The sequence below is a fragment of the Capra hircus genome, chromosome 16, assembly GCF_001704415.2.
Source record: "Capra hircus breed San Clemente chromosome 16, ASM170441v1, whole genome shotgun sequence".
Classification (NCBI taxonomy): domain Eukaryota; kingdom Metazoa; phylum Chordata; class Mammalia; order Artiodactyla; family Bovidae; genus Capra; species Capra hircus.
In genome coordinates this window covers 22,041,791-22,067,144 of record NC_030823.1, presented here as the reverse complement: position 1 = coordinate 22,067,144, position 25,354 = coordinate 22,041,791, and the positions used below count along the sequence as shown (strand labels likewise).

General features: G+C 38.8%; 1 protein-coding gene and 1 long non-coding RNA gene across 2 annotated transcripts in view; one reads left to right on the top strand and one right to left on the bottom strand.

Annotated features, from left to right (window-relative positions):
* On the bottom strand, positions 1,573-2,131 carry LOC108637767. Its single transcript, XR_001919275.1, has 2 exons — positions 2,086-2,131; positions 1,573-1,812 (listed from the first exon to the last, which is right to left on the bottom strand). It is a non-coding gene; the product is annotated as an uncharacterized LOC108637767 (long non-coding RNA).
* EPRS (glutamyl-prolyl-tRNA synthetase) overlaps positions 2,468-25,354 on the top strand; it is a 64,392-nt gene continuing 41,505 nt past the window's right edge. The window contains exons 1-12 of the mRNA XM_018060163.1: positions 2,468-2,666; positions 6,625-6,709; positions 9,900-9,999; positions 10,838-10,994; positions 12,303-12,442; positions 13,690-13,784; positions 17,418-17,544; positions 18,303-18,495; positions 19,936-20,107; positions 21,794-22,027; positions 22,907-22,991; positions 23,407-23,466. Of these exons, the coding sequence (XP_017915652.1) occupies positions 2,621-2,666; positions 6,625-6,709; positions 9,900-9,999; positions 10,838-10,994; positions 12,303-12,442; positions 13,690-13,784; positions 17,418-17,544; positions 18,303-18,495; positions 19,936-20,107; positions 21,794-22,027; positions 22,907-22,991; positions 23,407-23,466 (1,494 nt within the window). The 5' untranslated portion in view covers positions 2,468-2,620. The remainder of the gene's footprint in view (positions 2,667-6,624; positions 6,710-9,899; positions 10,000-10,837; positions 10,995-12,302; positions 12,443-13,689; positions 13,785-17,417; positions 17,545-18,302; positions 18,496-19,935; positions 20,108-21,793; positions 22,028-22,906; positions 22,992-23,406; positions 23,467-25,354) is intronic.

Sequence of the window (25,354 nt, the reverse complement as noted above, 5' to 3'; positions counted from 1 at the left end):
GAGATGGGAGAGCTTTGAAGGGGATCATCTAAAATGATATTGTTTTTTTTTTTTTCCTGGTTCCCCAGGTTTTGAATTACAAGAGCCACATAGGGTGGAATTTTGGTAATGGACCATGAAAGCCTGACTAGAGGGACCCTCAGTCCACTTTCCCATCCAGTGGCAATAAATATGCAATTGCAGAATGGCATTATAGAGACCCGCCTTCAGGTTGTTTTTCTCCATTCCCCAACTTATATGAAGGCCAGGCACTGTTACAGTAGAACTTAAGTTTTCTCTTTCCTAGCCTTTCTGTTAACCTGCAACCGAGAAAGCTCCAGGAAATGGAATCTGTTGTTCCAGAAACATTTGCTAGGAGACTTTGACCTGAAGGGATTCAGGGTGCCCCCCAAATTCCTTCCTAACCTGATGGAATTTCCAAACCTCTACCATCCCATAGACTTCTGACACCTCTGGTTTCCCTGAGTACCTTTAGAAGGTGTCTTCCCCAGGTGGCCAGGGGAGGACATTTGAACCACTGCTGACTGGCTGCTAGCACTTTCCTTAGGAGGGATCCCTCGTCTATACAGCTTATGTCCTATGATAAGTCTTTCTACCCTGGGGTGTGTTCCTTGTGACTGAGCATCTACAAAGTTTATAATTCTGGCTTCTGGGTAGTGGCCAGCCTGATAAGCTGTCTGTAGCATTGTGTATGCTGCCAAGGCCTGGAGTGAAGGGGGTCCATCAGTTGCAAAATAGAACCCTTGAAGAAACTGGAGTCGGGCACTATGGAAGATGGCACAGGGTTGAAGGCTCAAGGGCCGGGAGGCAGAGAAATTCTCACAGTAAATTTCTGGGCATTGAGTGAGGTGAGACACTAGACAGCAGAAAAACCCAAAATCCTTTGCCCTTTCGTCCTGGCGGGTGTAAAAGAACTGGGCTTCCCCTGATGACTTGGTTTCACACAGGCAGCATTGGGTTTGGCAGTGGCAGGGACGCAGTTTAGGAATAATATCCAGGAAATCCTTCCCTAAAAGGCTGCGGAGAGATGAAGTGAGAAAGAGACCCTGTTGTGCAAGTAAGGTGGGAAGGAAAAGCCTAGTGGAAGGTTCCATACTGGACAACGACAGAGGGAGAGTGGGTGAGAAAGACCGCTTGAGCTCTTGCACATTTGGAAATCACATTTCCACCATGTCCCAAAGGACAGAGTCAACTGTCACCCAAGTGTTATTTGAATCTGCACGGCCTGGGGGACCCCTCTGCCATCCTCAATGTTGAGTAGACAAAAATTATGCCCTGTGGGTCTTGAAAGTGAAACGGAGAGTGAGAAAAAAGCAGGAGCGAAAGTCAGTGGCCTCAAGCCACAGCTGGGTGAAGCCCAAGGTTTACCTTGAATTCCTGGGTTTCAGCACCAAATGTGATCTTGGGTGGCTTTGACCTGCCATGGCTTGAAGTGGGGCTTCCTTTCCCAGTCAGAGATTGAGATCGGGTCTCCGCGGTGAGAGTACTGAATTTTAGCCACTAGACCAATGGTCAGTGACAAGGCCCTGGCCCTTCAGCTCTGCAGAAATGAATTCCCATGAAGACAGAAAGTAAGGAAACAAAGAACACGTTTATTAGCAGGAAAAGCATACAGTTCGAGTGGATACACGGGTGGACTCAGAGAGTTGCACCCGCTTGGTAGTTTGAAGCATTCTTGTGGGGCATTTCTTCCGGGTTTCTTGGGCTAATCATTTCCATTTGTCTGGTGCTGAGCCTGTGTTCGGTTTAACTCAGAATCCTCCCACGTGTGCAAGTGCATCTCTCAGCCAAGATGGATTCCAGTGAAGAGGCCTACGGGTAGCGTGACATCACTCCCCTTCTAACCTCCAAGGGGCTATAGGGGAAGGTCTCCCCGATTTTGAGCATGATAAATACGTGGTTTCTAGGCTTTTATCTGATTAGGGCCCAACTTCCCCTCTCAATCATTCTGCTATTGATATCTTGAGAGTGTCTGGGGGTGGGGCACCGAGGGGGCGCAGCTACCTCCTGCTTCAACTATACGAGCCCGTTTGTTTCAATTCTGGCTTCTGGTGACCACCCATCACACTGCAGAAACCATCTCACCATTTACTTTTTTCACTTTGGGATTCCCTGGTGACTTAGACGGTAGAGTCTGTCCGCAATGCGGGAGACCTGAGTTCGATCCCTAGGTCAGGAAGATCCGCTGGAGAAGAAAATGGCAATCCGCTCCGGTATTCTTGCTTGGAAAATCCCATGGACCGGGGGAGCCTGGCGGTCTACAGTCCACAGGGTAGCAACGAGTCAGACACGACAGAGCGACTTCACTTTCACTTTACGAAGTGTCGTAAAATGTCTTCCGCTTCAGTGTCTCTCCTCGGTCACCGGCTTGGAGCCCGTTGGCCACGTTGGCCCTCCTGACCCTAGAAGGCCTCCAGCGCCCACCGCTGGAGGGAGGGGCGAGCGGTGATGACGCACTGCGCTGTGCGGCAAGACGCCGGCCGCGGCGCGGGGGAGGGGCGAGGGTTGCGGCAGCGTCAAGCCGGCGCACACCACGTTGCAGCTTCTTGCTTTGGGCAGTCGGTTGTGTTTCAGGCGGCTGGGCAGGCGCGCTGACAGGTAGACCGGCGGACCGGTGCAGATGGCGACGCTCTGTCTGACTGTGAATTCGGGAGACCCTCCGCTAGGTAAGGGGCCGCGGCCGCAGACCTGTGTGGGTTGCATCAGCCGGGGGAGGGAGCGGGGCGGGGAAGGTCGCCGCGCCCGGGCTTGGCGCAGTGGCTGTCCTGGTCTGGGAGGTTAGGCCTGCCTGTCTCCCCGGAAATGTACACGCGGTGGGCTCTGCACCCCCTCGCCCTCGGTCCCTGGTGGGTGGATTTGCTCCTGAAGACCTTTCTGGGCGAGGAGGTGGGCGCGGCGTGAGCCCGGGCAAGGCGACATGGGGCTCAGCTTCGGACCTTCTCCCCCAGAAAGATGACTCCTAGCTTACTCTTCTCTCCCTTTTAGCAATGATGTCCCATGGATACCAAGAGCAGGACGTAGACATAACATTTTTAAAACTTAAAATCCCAGTACTTCGTTCCCTCTCTTTTAGCGCTTTCCTCCAACTCCACTTATTTACCTCCCTTCCTTCGTTCTCAGAAAAGCTTGTCAATTCCCTTGACTCAAGTTTTCTTCACGTTTCACTGGGTTCAAAGGAAACGAGGAAGATGATCATAGAAGCATTTAAAATTTTAACCGTGGTTGCGCTTATAGTAATTAAAGGTGGTAGGGTAATTGCTGGAACACCCAAGTACACTGCAGCCTGATGGGGTTGCTTTACTACACACCCGATGGATGTAGTAAATGTCAGAGCAAGGGTGGGACTTGCCATCTTCCTGATATATCTTAAATTCGATTTGGAATTGCTTATTTAACGTGGTTAGGGTTACTGTGGGTAGATAGCTTAGACTCTCAGCTATTTTTTTTATTGCTTTGAGAAATTACACAGAATAATTTGATCAGTTTATTGAGCTTTTATTGTTAATGCATTTCTTAATATAGACACGCAAGTACTTTTCTAATATTTGAAAGGCCCAGATATAGTTGGCCACATCGGGCTGATGCAATTACTTAGTACATTCTCGTTACAGAGTGTTTTGAGCCTTTTGGAACAAAAAGCACAATTGAATGTTATTTAAAATTATTTTTTAAATGGTGTTTTAGCATATTGGTTCCAGTAATTATGGGCTAGCCTTACACGAAAATCAATAAACTCTAATAAAAGAAATGGGTTTGATTCTGCAGTTGAAAAGCGCTAGACAATGTGACCTCATGGTTAAGAGCAAAGACATTTGGTTCCTGGAGATCTGGGTCCATCCTGCCTGCCATTTACTAGTTGTGGAACCTTGGGAAGTTCCTTGTTTGGCATCTTCACAGCTTCCTTGTTTAAGAAACAAGGAATAATGTCTTCTACTTACTGTTGATGGCCAAAATCAATGAAAACTGTAGGTCAGGTTCCTGACACACTGTGGATTTTTAATAAATAGCTAGTTTTAACTCATGTCACTTAGAAAAGCACCATGAAGATGATAGACCTGTTTCCTTAGTAAATTATGAATTTGAGAACCATATCTTCAGTATTCTGGAAGGAGGGTGTTGAAAATTTTTGTTGTCCTTATGAATTATAGACCAATTATAGGATATATAGTTCTAGTTGCTTTTCTTCCTCTCTTTTTTGTTTTTGATTTTATTGTTCCTAGTTGTTTAATTCGAGTACATTTTGTCTTTAATCAGTAACATTAGATGAAACATTTAGAAAAACGTTGCATTGTGAGAATTTCTCTATTTTATATGCATTTACCATCTTTTTTTTTTAATGCTAATATAATTTTAGACTTAAAAAAGTACAAGACTAGAACAGGGAACCTTTTTTTCCTCTAATGCCTTTGAAGAACATACTGCAGATAATACTGCTTCGACACCCCAGAATATACCAAGTACATCTCTCTCAAGTAAGAAAGCTCTATATGACCTCACAAGGCCATAAAAATCAGGAAATACTCATTGATACAATTCTGTCATCTAATGCGCAGATCCAGTCAGATTCCTACACTGATTGTTCCTGTGTTACCTCTGTAGCTCAAGGGTCAGAATCTAGGGTCATGCTGTGTGTCTGCTTGTCACGTCTGCCCAGTTTCTTTCAGCCTGGAATGGTTTTCTAGTCTTGCTTTCATGGGTTTGACCTCCGTGGAGATTACACTTACTTGAAGAATGTCAAGGTTGTTTCTCGTGGCTTCTCATGACTAGACTGAGGCTCCGGGTCTTTGGCAGAAGTAGCACAGAAATGATTCGTTGTTCTTCACTGCAACCCATTGATTAGTGCCTGAGTTTTTTCCCATTACTGATGATCTAATCTTGAGTACTTAAGGTGGTTTCTGACAGCTTTCCTCACTATAGAGTTTTCCCTTGTGCAGTTAACAAGCTTTTTGTGGGAAGATGCTCTGGGACCATGTAAACATTCTACTCCACATCAAACCTTCACCCACTGGTTTCAGCATCCACTAGTGCTTCCTGCCCAACTTGATTATTAGTAAGATGACACCAGATGGTGACCTTCCATTCTGCCACTTCTTCACGTATTACTTGGAAATTTTTTTGTGTGTGTGTGAGATCTTTTTCTCATTAAAAAAATATATATAGGAAAATATACTCAATAGGTTATACTCCCTATTATTTTTCATTTTCACTTTTTTTCACATTATCAATTTCTTTTTTTAAAAATAATTTTTTTTTATTATGTAACATTCAGTTTTTTTTCAGTTTCCCCTGGCTGTCTCAAAATTAACTTTGTACAATTGGCTAGCTTTGCATCATTTTCAATTGAGCGTTTTTATTTTCAAAATTAGTTTTATTGAGTTCTTTTTCTTTTTTTTTGGTCAACTGCCTAAAGTTCACTAGTTTTAAGTTATAAATTGATTGACAGATATGTATAATGTGTAACCACCACAGTTACGAAGTGAAATATTTCCCTCACTTCAGAAAATATCCTCATAGAACTTCATATACATCGTGTGTGTGCTGGTCACTCAGTTGTCTCCGACTCTTTGCGACCCTGTGGACAGAGGCCTGCCAGGTGCCTCTGTCCATGGGATTCTCCAGGCAAGAATACTGGAGTGGGATGTCATTCCCTTCTCCAGAGTTCATATACGCTGGGTCATGTCAAGTTATTTTGTGCATAGGATAATTTTTTGAGATTCATCTATCTTGTTGCTTGTAATAGATCATTAAAAAATTCTGCTGTGTAGGATTCTTTGCTATGGATACTCTAAAACTTAGATTATTTACTTTAGTGGTTAAATTGGCCCTGTTTGCCAGTGGGAGCCCCTCTGAGCTGGCCAGTGGGTCCTCTTGGCATATCTCTTACCATTCTTTGAGTACTTCTTGGTTTCCAGCACAGTGAAATTTTCCAAGTTTGTTTTATACCTTCTCTAGCACAGCCCTGTCCCCAGTAGACCATGGCATTTAGAAACCAGTATCTGGGTGCTAGTTGTCTGTCTTCGATAAATTAAGGACAAAGGATTAATGAATATTTAGTAAATTTTATGATATGCTGAGAGACAGATGACACTTCTTTGAGTTCTGGCCTGCATTAGACCTGCATTCAAAGCCTGACAGCTACATATTTACTCAAGGGCTTTGAGCTAGTTGTTTAACCCCTCCACACCTCAGTTTCTTTGTCTATAAAACAGAGATAAAGGTGCCTACCTCTTAAGGTTACTCCAAAGATTAAAAGTGTTAATGAAGGTAAGGCACATAGCACAGTCCCTGCCATATAGTAACCTCTAATGCTTTCAAGGATAGCTTTTATACAAAGTACTATTCTAATTTATTCTTTTCTCCTGAGGGAGGGAAAGGTTTATTTCCGTGTCTCCAGCTGGACACTGAGCATTTTCAGAAGCGGTTGGATTATGCCAGGGAATGGTTTCTGGTTTGTTACTTCTCTAAGACCAGAAGGCCATACTTTGCATCTGCAGACTACTGGGAAAAAAATTTACTCCTCACAGTACTTAACATTGTTTTGTTGACTCATCCTTATTGCTTTATGATTCAGGTTTTAAATACTGCACTGTTTATAAAGAAGTCTTTTCATCTCATTATTTTTAGGAGCTTTGTTGGCAGTGGAACATGTGAAAGACAACGTCAGCATTTCTGTTGAAGAAGGGAAAGAGAATATTCTTCATGTGACTGAGTAAGTGTATCTTTGCTTTTGGTACTCAGCAGCATTTTTTAAATCTTTAGAGTTAAATGTTGCATCCTTGTTTTACTTGCTGACTGGTAGAATATCCCTAAAAAGGAATATACTTTTCTTTCTTATTCAAAAAGAATTATATCCAACCAGCACAGCATTGTAAAGCAATTATTCTCCAAGTAAATAAATGTAAAAAAAATTACTATCCAGAGACTTATATTTGTCGGCAAAGTATCTGATCACATGTATAATCTGTCTGAAAGAAACTGGAAATGTACAGAAAGGTATATGTACATGTGTTTTAATTCTTTTGTAATTCTGGTGGAAAATTGGAAGTTTAATAAAATTAATAATAAGGGGAAATAAATTTGGTAAGTCCACAGCATAGAGTATTAGACATCTGTGAAAAAAGACTTACAAAGAATTTCTAATGTGGATATGTTCGTAGTCTAATGTTAATAAAAAAGCAAGAAATAAATGTGAAAGTATATATCTCCAAAGAAAAAAACTGAAAAGTATGCAACACTTTTAATAGTATTTCTGAGTTTTGGAGTTGTGGGGTGTTTTTTCCTTTTTACTTCTCTGTGTTTTCAAAATTTTCTATAATGAAGGTATACTGTATATTCTTTTTTTTTTAATGTTGTATATTCTTGATTAAGATGGATTATTTGCATCTCAGGTATGTGGAAGATGGCATGCCTTTGGATTTACCTCTTTCTTTTGGAACTCACTGAAAAAAATCGAAAAGGAAGGGAAATAATTTTCTTGTTTAGGAAAACTGAGACATAGACACAACCAGGTTTCAGATTCTTTTAAGGAATCTTTGCCAGATCGTGGCACTTGAACCAGGTTGAAAGCAGGCTTCAAGGGTATTCTCAAGCAGGGTGCAGATACGGAAATGGTTTAAATGGTCTGTAATAAACTAACAGAAAGACTTGTATTGGAGAAAAGGCAGCATACAGAAAACATTCACTCAAACACACCCTCCTTCTCCCCCTGACCTCCTTCCTCCCATTGTAGTTGCATCAGAACGTCGATTAGATCACTTCGTAGTGTTTACACTGGGAGGATCCTGTAAGTTGGAGCCACTGCTGAGCTACATACCATGATTGCTTTTCGTGTACAATTTTTACTTTTCCGTGGAATGGTTGTTTGCCTTGTTCTCTTCTGAAACCTTTCTGATCCCTATGTTTTCTGTGGGACTTGAGGAAGCTTGTGGGCATCTTCTCTTAGGATCCAGTATTCAGAAATTTCATGATAATATGCTTTAGTGTGAGTCCATTTTTCGTCTGTTCTACTGGGTGCTTGCCTGCTCCCTCTAATATGGAAACTTAGAAATCCTCTTTTGGGGATTAGAAAATTTTTTCTTTGATAACTTTCTATTTTCTGCTCTTTATGTGTATGTTGGGATTAGTCTCACTTTCTTCAAGGATCACCTTCATTTTCCATTTTTTTCCCCCCATTTTTTTTCACTTTCTAGAGAGGTCTTCAACTTTATTATCTCATTTTTCTATTGAGTTTTCCTTTTTACTGTTGTATTTTTCGTATCTGAGAGTTCTGTTACTTACTATCTAGGTAAAGCATCCTGTTCTTGTTTTATGATTACAAACATAATCATGTTTTTTCATTGCTCAGAGGAAATTTATGTATTCACTTTTAAACTTTTCTTTTCCTTGATTTGTTCGCTTTACATCTGTGTGTTTATTTTGGTCACTATCTTTTGAGTTACAGGCTTTCTTTAAATATTTGGTAACTCTTGATGGTTTTCTAAGATTTTGACTGGGGGTTTCAGACTCCTAAGTTCTGAACTCCAAGGTGGGGTTGCCGTTTGTGAGCTTCACTCTGGGTAATCTGACTGAACAACTTTTCATTTGAAGGAACTTCTGGTGTTAGTATCCTTGGTTCTTTTCCTCCTGGGTAGATCAGATTGTCCAGAGAAGACTTCCAGTGTCCTGTTTGGAAGGTGAGGATGGGCTGGGGCCAGCATATTTTGGAAGCTGAGGGTGGGAAGAAGGCTGAGAATCTCAGCATCCAGTGTACGTTTATTCTCTTGTTATCTCTGTCACCCAGCTTGCCACCATGCCACACTGCCCCCAGGTTGAGAGACTGTCTCTTTTCGTCTTTAGAGAATAAAGCTCCAGTTTTTGCCAGGACTGGGTAAGAGGAGTAGCCAAGCTGTAAAGAATAGGGGTTAGAGATATCTGTATTTCTGGGTAAGTTTTAAGTAGACTTTTAACCAAGCCTCCTTTTTTTAGTCCCTGGTTTTATTGATTTGTAAGTCTTTTGAGGATCCTGAAGTTTAGATTGGATTGGTTTTCAGCTTTGTCCATTGTCCAGTTAAGATTCAGTTTTTTCAGGCCTGTTAACTCCATCTGCTTTCTAGCTTCCGAAAATTTATTGCTGTTGTCTCTTCTACCTCATCTCTTTTTCCTGATGAGTTTGTGTCTGTGTCTTTTTAAACATTTTACGCGACAGTTTTGGTGAGGTTTGATCAACTAGCTTCTTTATGACAGCATATCCTTGGCTTCATTGCCTTTATTTATTTTAAATCACTTTATTCTTGATATCCCAATTATATTTTTATATTTTCACCACTGAATAGACATGTAGAAACTAATAGTGAGAAGGATCAAACATCATATAGAGGACTTCCCTGGTGGTACAACGGACAAGAATCTGCCTGCACATGCAGGAGACTGGGGTTCAGTCTCTGGTCTGGGAAGATTCCACATGCTGAGGAGCAGCTAAGCCCGTGCGCCACAACTAGTGAGCCTGAATGTGACAACTACTGAAGCCTGCATGCCTGGAACCTGTACTCTACAAGAGAAGCCACCTCATTGAGAAGACTGCACCACAACGAAGAGGAGTCCCTGCTCACCGCAGCTAGAGAAAGTCCACTCACAGCAACAAAGACCCAGTGTAACCAAAAATAGAATAAATGATTAATGAAAAAAAACCAACAAAACACCATATAGATAGTGAATTCACTGAAGTGAATTATTGGATTTAGCTGAACATCTCAAAACAAATTAGTGTTTGATAGAATTTAGAACCAACTAAATTATTTTTTTCATTATAGTAGAAAATGCTTGCTATATATAAGATTTCTGTTTTTACATTTTTCACATGTCTCATGACTTACTGATTTGTTAGAGCCACAGTGATATTTTATCTCATGCTTATATTCCAGAAATGTGGTGTTCACGGACATAAACTCCATACTTCGCTACTTGGCTAGAATTGCAACTACAGCAGGGCTCTATGGCTCTAACTTGTTGGAACATACTGAGGTAAGGAAGGAACATTTCCTTGGGTGTGTTTTGGTTTGGTTTGGGCTTTCGATTTTTTGGACTATTACTCTATTTAAGGGTATAGGATAGTTACAGAGTATTAATCATAGACCAAGTTAGGACTTCTCATCTGACTTTATTTTCAGAGAGAAAGTCTTTGCTCCTAAGTTTCTACTTTCACACCCATACTAGCTGTCCTTTTGGGTCACTTAGTTCTGTCTTCCTCTTCCTGGAGTCCTAGAATTTCATAGCTGGATGTGACTGCATAGGTTATCTTATATAGCTTTCTTACTTTCCAAATGGGGAAGCAGGCCTTGAAAAGTTACATGGGCCCAGGGTCATACACATTTTCCTTTTTAAGTATACAGCTTATTTAATTAACTATAGCAATAGCAGATTATCTTTCAGTATGGCACATGAGATGCCTTTATTTTCCTGTTTGCATTCAGCTCTAACTTTCCTAAATCTTATAAAATTCAAAATACAAAGAATAGTTTCCAAGTATTTACTTTAAAATTCTGCAAGTGGATAAGTATGTTTGGCTGGGTACCATTTGTTGAGTTTGGTCAGGCTTGTTATTCCTTCCTGCTTCCAGTTCTCATATTTTCCTTTTTCTTCCCTGAAGTGCCTCTTCACACTCCTGGGGGGGAAAAGAGAAAACATAGGAAGATAGCACAATATGTGTTTAGGTGCCAGTTTAGATGCCTGCAGACAATCACAGTCAAATCCACGTAATGGTAAATTCTTTGATTGAGATAAAATAGGCATGGTTCTCACTGAAGTTGTTTGTTTGCTTATTTGTTTAAGTCTAAACCCTGGGATGCATTTCTTTTCACAGATTGATCACTGGTTGGAGTTCAGTGCCACAAAATTGTCTTCTTGTGATTTGTTTACTTCTGCAGTCAACGAGCTCAATCATTGTCTGTCTCTGAGAACATACTTAGTTGGAAACTCCTTGAGCTTAGCAGATTTATGTGTTTGGGCCACCCTAAAAGGTATCAGTAATTCTTGAAGAATTTCTGTTTAAATTATTTAATATTTTGCTGGGTCAGGAGTACACATATTTCTGTGTATGTGAACATCTATCTGTCTACCTGGTGGTAGTCACTTAGGATTTTCTGATGAAGGAGTGACCTCCCTGGCTACTTTCTTCCTAGCCAGTTGCAAGAATTCCCCATCCTCTGCTGTCTGTGGAGGTTGGCCCTATCTTGCTGCCCGCAGCCCCTCTCTTGCCTTTGGAACTGTCCTTGTTCCTCATCATTTATGTCAGCATCTCTCCTGCCTCAGCCATTGCTTGACTCCAGTTGCTTTGCCTCTGATTGCTCAGTATGTGGGTGAGGGGGGGTGAGCTGGAATTGTCTCTCTGAGAGATCACTTTTTCCATCCTCTATGAGTAGTTTTCAACAGATCAGAATATGGGATTGATTGAGAGATAGAAAGAGGGCTTGAATTTTGCTGGTTTATTTAAAAGAAAAAAAGAAAAACTGCAGATGCAGCAAATATGCTAGAATGTTTTATCATTCTTTAAAGAGTCAGACACGACTGAGCGACTTTTCAAATTTGGGTTATATGAGGATTTTTTTTGTTTAATATTCTCAAGGTTTTTTTGACTGTGCCCTGTGACTTGTGGGATCTCAGTTCCCGAACCAGGGATATTGAACCTGTGCTCTTGGCAGTGAATGTGCAGGCTACTGGGTAACTCCCTCTCTGTACTTTTTTGGTGGCTTAAACTTTTCTCTAAATTAAACTGTTATAATAACAAACAACTTAAAATGAAGGACTTTTCTAGTTACAACTTTTCATCTATAGGTTTATGACATTTTTATCTACTTTGATTTTTGAATTAATATTCATAAACAGAAGGTAGTATCTTATGGAGGCAGCTTTGTGATGCTAAAGAGTTGCATAAACTCCTTCAGTACCATTTTTGATACTACATCTGAAGAAAAGAGCTACTTCTTGATGTTGATTTTTTTTTTTTTTTCTGTAGTTGATACACTCCAAGCTTTTCTTAATTATGGAATGTAACATTGGCCTAGTGTGTGTGCGTGTGGCAGTGGTGAAGGCAGGATTTAGGATTCACCTTAGTGAATTAAAATGAAAAAAAATCTTTAATTAATTTTTGTGAATTCTTAAAATATGCCAAGTATTAGAAATCATTGCCATGTATACCCAGATTTTTAAAATTTCATTATAGAAGCATAGCTTTAAACCATCTCATTTACTTAAATTAACCATGACTAGAACTTTGCTTTTGATTTTTCTGATATATTGAGTGCTTTTAAACTTACGTTTGCTAATAGGAAATGCTGCGTGGCAGGAACAGTTGGGACAGAACAAAGCTCCAGTTCATGTAAAACGGTGGTTTGGCTTTCTTGAAGCCCAGCAGGCCTTCCAGTCAGTAGGCACCAAGTGGAATGTTTCAGCAACCAAAGCAAAAGTGGTAAGCCTTAAAAAACATTTTTTTAATGCTGACATCTTATCTGCCTGAGATCCTAAATCTGAGAAGAAAATTATGTTCATAGTTTCCCCACCCCCATCAATTAAAAAGGATCTTCTTGGAAGAATCTGCTGTTGAATCTTGCCTTGTCTTCACCTGTTTGACTATATTAAGCTTTAATTTCATAATTATATTTCTAGAAGATTGTGATCATCCAGTGTGTGTTCCTTTGGAAAGCCAAAGTCCATGCTACTAAAATCTCACTATTTTATAGCTCTACCATCTTTTCTTCCTCCCATATCTTCTGTTCTCTGATTTTTGAACCATTGTGACCATTGAGTCCTGAGCTTCTGTAGAGCCTTTTTGTTTATTCTGTAGGAAGATGTAACATAGAGAAGAGTAGAAAAAGGTCCTCTTCTCCAGCTAGAGTTGCTCCGGTTTGATCTATTTTACATACTACGCATGTGTAGTCAAGTTAATTTTTCAAGGTTTTCTGATGCTGTAAAATTTGAAAACTACTGCTTGCTTGTATAAAGACACTAGAGTCATCTCAGTTGTTCTGCTAAAAATCCTTATTCTGCTTTCACCACTGTCCACCTCTAATTAGTCAACAAGCTCTGTTATTACTTCTCCTATCTAGAGATTGATTTTTCTGTCTCCAGCTGTCGATTTTTATTGACACCTCATTACCCTCTGCGTGTTTTGAAGACCGTAGGCTCATCACTGAACCTTTTTCTTTAGTCTCTTTTTTCTGGTTGAGCCTTTGCACTGTCCCAGGTATCATTTTAGAAAATACAGATAAGTAGTTCTGTACCTCTGAGGATTCCCCATTGCCTGAAACATAAAAGTCAGCATTATAAGGACCTTCAGGTTTGGACTTAGTTGACTCTCTAGTGTCTTGCCTGCCCACCGACATGCGTTCCTAACATTGCACAGCTCTCCCTGCCTTTGAGTCTTACCTGTTCTGTTACTCCTTCCCTTAGAATGACTTCCCTTGTACACTCTCCATCTGATACACTTCCACTTACTTTTTGAGGTCCAGCTTGGTTCGTGCCTCCTTTGAAGCATTTTCCTGATGACTTTAAATGCTGTTGGTTGACTTCAGCTGATTTTGAGTCTTCAAGTGCGGGGACAATAATCTAGTCAATTTTTCCTCATAACCATACTTGGTGCATAGTGGGTACTGATATTCAGTGAATTTATTCTTAAACATTTAACCATGTAACTGTTTTTGTTGTTTTGCTTTTCAGGTTCCTGAGAAAAAGCAAGATGTTGGGAAATTCGTTGAGCTCCCAGGTGCTGAGATGGGGAAGGTTACAGTCAGATTTCCTCCAGAGGCTAGTGGGTAAGCAAATATAACTTACAATTGGATTCATTTAGTAGAAAAGCTTTAAGACAATTACCAAATATTTTATAAATCAATAGGTTAATATATAGAAGAAAACTAGTACAATTTTTAATTTCGGGAGTTACAATTCTAAATATCTTAATGGTTGTTAAATTATTGATACTTAATTTCTAAAAATTTGTAGTTTTAGCTTATTAAATCAGTAGGAGAGATAGCATTTTAATTTCATTCCAGGCAGAATTTTAATTGTAAGTAGAAAAATATCCATTAATAGGGAAGTTTTATTTACATTTTGAGATTTTGGGGGATGTCCTTTAATAAGGGTTTGTATTTGTACTCTCAGCATTCCTTTCAGTTATCAGAAGTTATGGTAAATTTAAGTTATTTTTTTCCCAAATAAAGCAGGTGGAATCCTGAAAAGCCCAGTCTTACTCATTTCTTTCTACTATTAGTAGGCAAAACCCTTTTCACTCTTGGCAATCATGGAAAATAATAATATATGATTAGCTGGTTAGGGCAAAGGCTGTTCCGGCTGGAGCCACTGGTGTGGGTCTGCCTGGGTCCTTGCCCAGCACCCCCTAAGGCTGAAGGATGTCTGCCTTCGCACGTGTGTCAGCCTCTGTGAACCGTGCTGGACAAGCTTTGTGAAAGAACATGGCCAGTGACGCTAATATAATAAAATGCCTTTTATTAAAGCACTTGGGAATCTCCAATGGCTCAGCTGGTGAAGAATCTGCCTGCAGTGCAGGAGAAACAGGAAACTCGGGTTCGATTCCTGGATCAGGAAGATCCCCTGGAGAAGGAAATGACAACCCACTCCAGTATTCTTGCCTGGAAAACCCTATGGACAGAGGAGCCTGGTAGGCTACAGTCCAGAGGGTTGCAAACAGTCAGACACAACTGAGTGACTAAGCACACACACACAGTCAAAGCAGTTAGCCTCAGAAACTTAGCCACTGAGAAAATATTGTGCCGTATTTTATAAGTCAGATGGGTTCCGCCCCCCCCACATTTTGTTTAATTTGAGATTTTGCATTCTATAACCTAGTTCTTACCCATCTGTGCCAAATGCAGTATGTAGACAAAAGGAAGTGGCAGATAACGAAACGGTTCTGTTTTAGCTGTTCTTACCGTAGTTCTTCCCAAACTATTTCATACGTGTCATTAATAGCAAAACCAGTTTTACAATTCCGCAGTTTCCCTTTGCTGATTTTGGTGGTGAATAAAGGATAAGTCAGAAGGAGATGAAAGGCAAATAATGGTTCTGGAAAATACACAGACTGGATCATTAAATGACTGACAGGTGGAGTCAGTCATAAATAGTCCTTATTTTACATTGTTTAATTCCCTCAAACGTCCTGGGTCCCTACCATCCAATATCCTGCCCTTGTGTTCTTGGTGTGAGGGGTCATGGTTGTCTATTGGGTGGTGACTTGAGTGGTGTGATAAAAGTTAGTTTTTTAGCCATAGTTATGCTATTTGAACATTTGTACCTTTTGAATTTTTTAATATTTTCTGTCACTTCTTGGAGTCATGAGCTCTGCATTTTATTATTTACTATATAAAATACATTTATTCTGAATTACATCAGCTGAATACAGTTTGGGGGTTTGGAATATAAGTCAGTGTTCAGGTTTAGAAACATTCAAAATCTTGATTATGTCCCTTTACACTGCAAAACAAATTGTCTTTAATTAGTTTTTTCATCTTTTTTTTTTCCTGTGTCGTTCATGAAAGGCCAGAAGGCTTGAATTTTGCCTTTTATTTGTATTCCTATCTAACACACAGATAGATAGCACCTGTTATGTGCAGATACCTAGCAAACACTTTACATGTAGTAACTTATTTAATCGTATCAGCCCTGTGAGGAAGGCACTGTTGTTATCTCCAGTTTTACAAATGGTGTAAGAAACTGATTCATACAGCATTTTAGCAGCTTGCTAAATCCAAACCTATGCTGTCTGACTCTAGAGTCCATATGACTAAAATTATATGCCTGTGTGGGAAAAGCCCAATATAGCATCAGTACTCACTAAATGCAGCATGGAGCTTATTTTCTTTACCTCTCAGGTTGTCTGTTGAGTGAGGTAGTGGTCTTATGAATATTTCATAGTCCTGTTTGCTTTTTTGCAGGTTAGAATTGCACGCATTTCAGATTCAGAAATACTATCCTTAAGTAAATAGTTTGATTTCATTACTTCTCTTAAGATTGTATGTAAAGCACATTAACTGTCAGTTAGTAGTTACTGATTATTAGTCTTTTTCTTTCTCTTCATAACATGTTATGGGGTGTAACACTTTCAGTGAAAACTGCACAAAGTATTTCTGTTTCATTTTCAGAACTCGCATTCCTTTGTTCTGTTTTTAATAAACTTTAAGTTTGGAAATAGTTTTAGATTTATAGAAATATTATAGAAATAGTTTAAAAAAAGTTCCCTTGTACCTGTACTCAATTTTCTCTAATGTTAACATTTTTCATTACCTTCATCAAAATTAATGAACCAGTTTTGATATATTGTTAACGTAAACTCCATACTTTGTCGTATTTCATTAGTTTTTCCCTAATGTCCTTTTTCTCTTCTAGGGTCTTATCTGGGCTGCCACTTTGGTGGTTTATTTTATGCAGAGAGTTTTGAATGCTTTGCATTGTCCTTGTCTGCGTTAACCTGTGCATATAAACCCTTTAACATTGAATCATTGATCTAGAATGCTGCATGAGTATCTTCAAAAATGATTGATTTTACAAATGATATAAAGGCATACAAGTGGTTGTACTTTTCCCTCCTCTCTTGACATCAGCTGAGATCAGAGGTGTGCATGAAATTAGGTGACTTGGAATGGTGCAGTTGTGGCTGCTGTTACTGATGAAAAGTCTATTTCCAACAGTAGTGGTATAGAATGTTGCTATTGCCCACTTCACTGAAGAGGAGGATGTTGATATGTGGTATTATTAGCCATGCCTCTTATTTATTTTATTCTATGTAATGGTCAACTGCCCATAGAATAGAATAGTGTTTTCATAGATTGTGATCTGTGGAATGTTGGTACTGGATGAAACCTTTAAGATCATTTAGTTAAAATCTTTTTGTTTTGGGTTCTGAGAAAACAGAAGCCTAGAAAAGTAAAATGGCTTTCCTGAGGCTTCCTAATTTTCATGTGCTCTTCTATTTAATTATCAGAGCAACGGTGGCATCCTCAGGGGCCTCTGTCTTCTGTGTGGAGAGCGGGTGTCCAGTTTTCAATCGCATCAGGTCTTATTAAAGAGACATACTGCCGGGTGGCATAAGCAGTTTTCCCGTAACTAAATTACCTTTCGTTCCTCAGTAAAGAAGGAACAGGGAGATTAGCCTTAAGGTTTGATGTTTGCAAATAACTTGCTCCTTTGTGATTTTTTTTTTTTACATACAAAGTTGTGTCTTACAGTAATTTACTAAATGTTGTAGTTTTTTTTTTTTTTTTCCTTCCTCAGGGTCAGATTTTCTATTACAGTATTTCTTGTTAGCTACTAACATAAGACTGGAATACTAACTAGAAGGGTTTTTGTTTAGTTCTCCTCTCCTCGAAAAGGTGAAGTTTAGGAATGTCGTTGAAGCCTGTTACTAAGTCTCCTTGTAACTGTTTCTGCTGTAGTTACTTGCACATCGGGCACGCAAAAGCTGCTCTCCTGAACCAGCACTACCAGGTCAACTTTAAAGGGAAACTGATCATGAGATTCGATGACACAAATCCCGAAAAAGAAAAGGAAGATTTTGAGAAGGTAATTAAAGGTGTACTAATGACCCTTTGTCGGTAAAGTTAATTAAAATTAGAGGGTGACCTGATACCTTCATGGTGTGAAAATAAATCTTGTTCTCATAACTTCTTTTGCTCTTCTGTAAAAATATATATTTGTCTGAGACTTAAACCAAGAGTTACTCAGTTCCCATATGAAAAAACTTCAGTTTATCTTTTTTCTCTTCAACTGTTACAAAGTTTATTTAAATGCTACATTTTCTTACAAGTATCAGTTTCTTAAATGAATTGGTTCCTAGAGTCAGATTTCCTTTTTGTTATATAATTTTATAAACAAGCAAACACTAAGTAGGTATTGGAAAATGTGATGGTTTCCTAGCCTCTTACATCGTCTATTTAGAAGCACTGTATTTCTATTTATTTATTTTATTTATTTATTTTTTGTTGTTGTTGTATTTCTATTTAAAGAGAGGTCGAATAATTGTCAGCACTGCCAATAATAATCAGCTTTTCCAGAATAAATGGAAAGCACCATGAGATCAGCTTTCTCAGCTGAAAACTTGGAGGCTAGTATAACAAATTTCTCTCTCCCTCTCTCTCTCTCTTTTTTTTTTTTCCTTTTTTCTTTTCTGGTCTAATATCATACAACTTCCATGACCATTTTCAGGCTGTCTAAGACTGATGGTGTATTATTACATATGTCCAAATGCAGTATCAAGGATTGAAAATACACAAGAAAATAACAAAAGATAAACTGGGGATTATTTTGGATTCTTACTGCAGGTTATTTTGGAGGATGTTGCAATGTTGCATATCAAACCAGATCAATTTACTTACACCTCGGATCATTTTGAAACTATAATGAAATATGCAGAAAAGCTAATTCAGGAAGGGAAGGCTTATGTCGACGATACTCCTGCCGAGCAGATGAAAGCAGAGCGTGAGCAGAGGATAGAATCCAAACATAGAAAAAACTGTAAGGCGCATTCAGTGTTCTATATTTTAATTGATATTCTTCTTGTATTCTGCTTCAGTAGAAAATTTCTTTCTCTAATGAAAGATGTTGGTTTGAAACACATTTGGGAATATGTTTCATGCATTAATTCATCTCTTAGAAATCTTTTCCCTTTCTCTGCCATCTTTACATTGTTACTTACTGGCATCACAAGTGCGTGTGAAGTGTGTGTGGTCTCAGCATCTCACTTGCTACCTGTAGTCTTTTTTTTTGTAGTCTTTTGCATTGCTGTTCAGTTCTTGTGAATGATTTCTTCTGCAACTTTTTGTGATTCTCTCAATTTAAATATTTAGCCTTTCTAATCAGAATGTTTGATGGTAATGTTAGCCATACCCAAATCTTCCTGTCAGCCTGTACGTGTGAAGATTCTATGTAAGCCTCATGCTACCCTGTGTCTGAAATACCACTTGACAAAAAAAGTATGTCTTGGTTATTACTTATCCCTGAGCTTCTGAATCTGGTTATTTTTATTCTGTAATTATGTTGCAGAACATCTTGAGTGTCACATTTAGGAAATACAGTAGTAAATTCAAATTGTTACGGAAGTCTGTCTTTCTCTCCCACCTCCCGGTTTTACAGTTTCTTTACATTTTCAAGAATGATTAGCAATTGGACTTTAGACCTCACTTGATTCTTTGAGAGTTGATCATGTGTCCCTTGTATCTTCAGTAGTTTCCACAGAAGAATCATTTAACAGTTCTTTCTTACTCATACGAGGCATATGAGTCCTAATATAGATAAGACTGTGTAGTCAGTAGGGATATAGAGATCTTCTCCCCCTGGGATAAACTTCTGTTACTCTCTGTTTTCTGTCATCTCTCTTTTTTTTTTCCTGAATCTTTAAGAGTAGCCTGTTTTCCAGTGGAATGGCCAAAGGTGCTTTTGGGGAGCCTGTTAGCTCAGGCTCTGGGCCCAGATTGTGTTCTTTAGATGGACATGGGCTGCAGCACCAACCCCTGGGCTGGGTCAGACCAGTGTGTCCTCTGGGCAAGAGGTGGCAAAGGAACAGAACGCTTCTGCTTCAGACACCCAGTGTTCAATCTGAGGAGGCCTGGCCAGTTGTGTCATGATGGGAACGTGGGAAAACTGGATAAGAGAAACCTTCAGGCCTCAGACATCCACTCTTACCCCTAACCAGTACTATATTAGTGGAATATATTGACTTCTAAAATAGAGCGTATTCAAATGTTTTGTGGGACTTCTTTATTAAAAAAAAACACATTTTCACTTGGTATCAGATACTGGAACCATTAAGTACTTTTAAACTAGTGGAGTGTGCTTATAATATAAAGTCAGAATGTGAAAGTTTTGTATCAAATTAGAAGACTGTTAAAATAATTTGTTTTCAACCAGATTAGCAGTGCTGATTAGGTAAACTGTAGTATAACTCTCATTTTATAGCTGTGGAGAAGAATCTGCAAATGTGGGAAGAAATGAAAAAAGGAAGCCAGTTTGGTCAGTCCTGTTGTTTGCGAGCAAAAATTGACATGAGTAGTAACAATGGCTGCATGAGGGACCCGACACTTTATCGCTGCAAGATTCAACCCCACCCAAGAACTGGGAATAAATACAAGTAGGTATATTGCTTTCGTTATGCTCAGTAGCTTCCTGTGCTTTTGCTTTGAGGCTCTCTGTAAACTCGGGGTAGGGAGTTACTGCAGAGTAGTCAAGAGAGCTGGATCTTTGTTCTTCCATGGATTAAATGGCCAGTAAGGCAGGCAGCCTAGCCTCCTGGGCTGTCATTCACTTGTCGATTAAGATTATACTAGGTTATTTTTAGGATGGTTTCCACCTATAAAGTTTCCTGAGTCTGCCGAAAGTTGCTTTTTATGTACTGATTAGGTATACCATGGTGTGTATTTTTAGATGAAGATACTTCTTTTCCTGTTATAAACTTTGAATCTGCTAGGTGTAAGTTGATTCGTAAATGTGATAGAATTGAAAATTTAAAGAAATGGGAACATTACAAAAAAATATGTGTTTTTTTCTACTTTCGGTTGATTTTCTATGTGGGTTTTCAGGTTAACAGATTTTTTTTTTTTTCCTTTAAATGCCCCTCACCCTGCCATTAATTTATATAATAAGCACAGAATATATTTTCTTATACTTTGAAGAAGCCTGCTGCTGCTGCTAAGTCGCTTCAGTCATGTCCGACTCTGTGTGTCCCCATAGACAGCAGCCCACCAGGCTCCCCCATCCCTGGGATTCTCCAGGCAGGAACACTGGAGTGGGTTGCCATTTCCTTCTCCAATGCATGCAAGTGAAAAGTGAAAGTGAAGTCACTCAGTCGTGCCCGACTGTTAGCGACCCCATGGACTGCAGCCCACCAGGCTCCTCTGTCCATGGGATTTTCCAAGGCAAAAGTACTGGAATGGAGTGCCATTGCCTTCTCCTGCCTATTGCTTACAAATACTGAATTGTAACTCTTGAAGAGATGGGTGACTGTAAATGATTACCTGGTTTCCTAATGTGATTTTCTTTAAACTTGGGGGTGCAAATGTGTACGTAGACAAACACTTCATGTATATATGGGTGTGTGTGTGTTTATATGTCCATTTTTAACAGGGTATTTACTCCTTGTTTTACTAAACAGATACTCTGAGTACATTTGGAAAAGTATATTTGGATGTACATTTTTAGTGTCAAATAATCTCAAGCCATAGTGTAGTAGCATCTTAATTAAATTGTATCTTAAAAATTAGAAGGTATAATGCAGTGATATACCTTAAAAAATTCAAATGAAAATGCATGTGTTGTGTACATTTTTTAAGACAGAAATTGTTTTTACAACTGTTCCATCTTAAGTGGAATTACCTACTAATTTTCTTCTCTTTTACTTTGTCAGAGAAGCAAAAACACTGTTCTTGAATGCATTTTTAATTGTAAACTTAGAGATTTACTTGTGTGGAATTTATTTAAGATACTGAAAAACTCAATTTCCTCAAAATTATTACTTTCCTTCCATGGTATACATTGGCTATTACAGAAATATGATTAATAGGATTCACTGCAGCAATATCCAATTATTTTATAAATTGCAAATTAGCCTTTTTGTTTGTTTGAATGTTGAGTAACTGGTTCATTGTCCTCAACGTCTGATAAAAAATTTTGATGTACTTTGAGTATTATGACTCATAACACCTGTTGTTTTAAGAAACTCTTATTTTGTAAAGAATTATATTTTAGTATTGTTGCTTATAATGTCTAAGATGAAAAGGGTAAAATTCTTTACTGATTTTCAAAAATACTCTTTTTCCAGTGTTTATCCGACATATGATTTTGCCTGCCCCATAGTTGACAGCATTGAAGGTGTTACACACGCCCTGAGAACAACAGAATACCATGACAGAGATGAACAGTTCTACTGGATTATTGAGGCGTTGGGCATAAGAAAACCATTCATTTGGGAATACAGTCGGCTGAATCTCAACAACACAGTGCTGTCCAAAAGAAAACTCACGTGGTTTGTCAATGAAGGACTAGTAGATGGATGGTATGTTTGCTGTTATCTAGAATTCAGAGGAAGTAAAACTAATTTTAAACTGCTTGGAGGTTTGGGGAGGATGAATGGGAGGGGTTGAAATGGGTATGCCTGTTGGGTTTCTGGTCCTTCTCTTTCTTTTATCCAGTTTCTCAGGTATTCCCTTTTGTTGTAATGCTGCAAACATGGAGTGCCCATGTTTGGGACTAGAAAAAGTTTGAAAATCTCTGAATGACATCTGTTCAGTTGAGTCACCATACTTAAAAGCCTAAGAATATTTTTTTAACCTGAATTAACTAGAATGTGTGCATTTTTGTTAGCATCATGTAATAGTGACACATATTAAGTATGTATTGAATAATGTGTAATTTTAGATAATTACTCGAGCAGAATTTGATAAAGGGCAAGTTTACCTTGGGCCCCATACAAAGGGTGTTATTGCAAATGTAACTGAAAATTGCAAATCTCTACAGAATATTAATTAACCAACATATATGTTTTTTACAACCCAGAAGACTTTATAAAGTGCGTTTGGACATGAATGCCAGAATAACCGTCTCTTATCTGTGTCTCACGGTCATATGTAGAATAGAGACCTTGAATGTTTGTTAAATGAAAAGCAAATGAGAATGTTGTAGTGCTTGGGTTTTCTGTATTTGAAGATGTCCCCTCTGTGTCTTTTTTTCAAATGTACTTTTACTTTTTGCAGTAGTACATTTATTTTACTTAGTAATAATTGACTAGTAATTAGTATTCTGCCTAATTACTGTAACCAGCTGTTAGTTCAGATCCTTAAGAAACTGACTATAATATTCAGAAAGGTATTTTGTACTGTCTGTACCTACATGTTGGAAACATCTCCTGGGTTCTTAAAGCTTGCCTGTTTCCCAGGGATGACCCACGGTTTCCTACAGTTCGTGGTGTGCTGAGAAGAGGGATGACGGTCGAAGGACTAAAACAGTTTATTGCTGCTCAGGTGAGTTACGGTTTCTTTTCCAGCTTCTCTGTTTGGACTTTCAAAAGGATTTAATATCCTTTTGGTCTTTATTCCTGTTGTTCTTTCTACTCCTTGCTTGTTCCTTACAATGCAAGAGCAGAGTGCTTTTGAAAAAAATAAAATAAACCCCAATAATAGTGGAAAACTGAGAATGTCCTAAACTCCTATGCTAGGGTTGGACAGAGGCAGCTGTGGTGTTTCTACCCAGTGAAGTGTATGACTGTTGACGCTTAACTGTTCAGGGTAACCAGATTGGTTTGTACACACTTGTTTTATATTCCAGTGGAAGTAAACTTGTAATTATTGATTGGGTTTATTTTCTAGCTTGCTTAACGTAAAATATTCTAGTTAATACTTCTTTCCCTTGAAGCCATTTTTTAAATTGTTTTTCTAGGGTTCTTCACGTTCAGTTGTGAACATGGAATGGGACAAAATTTGGGCATTTAACAAAAAGGTACATGTTTTGACTCTTGGTCCTCTTTTCTCTTGTCTAACTGCTAAGTAATAGAATACATGTAGAATTCATTAGTGTGCTCATAGTAGTGAAAACTTTGTGAACAATATTGTAATTTTGCAGATTTTCAGGAAAATGGAATGTTTTACTTTTTTAAACATGTAACGTGCATTAAGCTGATAAACTATACCAAACAAGTAACAATGATCAAAACAAACAAACTTGGAGTATTAGGGAATGGTAATAGCTTTTTCCTTGAATCTTTTTTGAACACTTTGCATTTCATTTTTCTGCTTTCAAGCTGCGAGCTCTCTGTAAGAAGGTATTACTTAATGCTTTTATTTGGCTTACTTATTTAGCACATAGCTTTTAGCATATTACATGTTATAACTTGAGATGTTATACAGCTTTGAAGCACAATCACATTTATATAAGGGACTTGCTTATACAAACCCACTGAAAATGCATTATTCCTAGTTTAAAATAACATGTCCTCTAGTTTTCTTAGTGGCAAAGGGAAGACTTGGCTAACTCCATTCACCTGTTCCCTTGTGTACTTAGAGGACATAGTTTTAAAGTTACATGTTTCGTTGAATTATATCAAAGGTTCGTTAATTATAATTCCTGTGTATTATTGAATCTAGCTTTAAGAAAAAAACTGTCTTGAATAAAAGTCAAATGAGGAATACTGCATATTGACCTTGTTAATTGGAAGCAGATGCTTAGACACTATAATAAGGCAAATCATTAAAGTGCCATGTTTTAAACTATGGTTTCTGTGATTGTGTTCTGTAAATTCTTTTTTTTTCTTTTTAATTTGTATTGCTGCTTGATTGTGCTGATGCCTTGCTTCAAAAAATAGATGCTTGTCTCGCATGTGTCTTGAATTTATTTTATTTAGTCTTTTGTGTTTAGTCAGTTTTTGTATACATAAGGGAATTATTAATTGGTTCTCTCTGTTGCTGCAGTTACTAATAAATACACGCAAAATTAACAGGCAAAGTTAACATTGGTATTCGTTACATTAATAACCCATGTACACTTGGGTTCAAATATGAGAAATACATTTCACTACAGGCCAATAATTCTGCAGGGTCTGTTACATGAACACCATATTCCCCTATCTTTCCTTCCATTTTCTTTCCTTAGATAAATCACATTCAGCTCTTTCAGACAGTTTTTTCGGGTATTAATTGCCCGGATCTCTAAATGACGTGTGTGTTGCTACTTCTTGATTTTTGTTTGTTTGTTTGTTTTAGGCATCATCACAATGGAAGATGAGAATTTAGGTGGTCTGCTTTTTCTCATAACTTGTTGGCTTTCTTGTGGCTAATTGTTTCATTTTGTTTCCCTCATTTATTTCATTTTCTCATTCTGTCTTGGACTCTGCACAAGCTGTCTAAATTTTCTACCAGCATGTTCACACGCCTCAGGTATCTTTTCACTCTGGAGACTTCTCTGCCAGGGCCTTCGGGGCTGCACGCATCTGATCCAGATGAGAGAACTGCTAACTTCTGAAGCCCCGCCGTCTTCATAGGTCGTCGTCCCTCCTCATCCCGGAAATTCCCTGTGCGTCTGTTCTGAGCTGGGCCACCTGGTTCATGGGTCTTCCTTTTCTTCCTCTTGCCTTTTTGCTTTGCTGTACTGTATCCTCTGTAGCTCCTGGGAAGGGGAGCGTGGGATGAGGATTGTTGAGGCGGTGTATAGGAGCACCTTCTTCACTTTGAAATTTCACAGGGATGTGCCTTGGGTCTGTTCTCACTCCTGTGCATTGGAAGAACATGTGGCTTCCAGACTGAAAACTCATTCCTTCAGTTCTGGGAAAGTTTCTTGAAGTCTGTTGTTTTTTTTTTCCTCTACTGTTTTGTCTGTCTTCTCTCTGAAATGT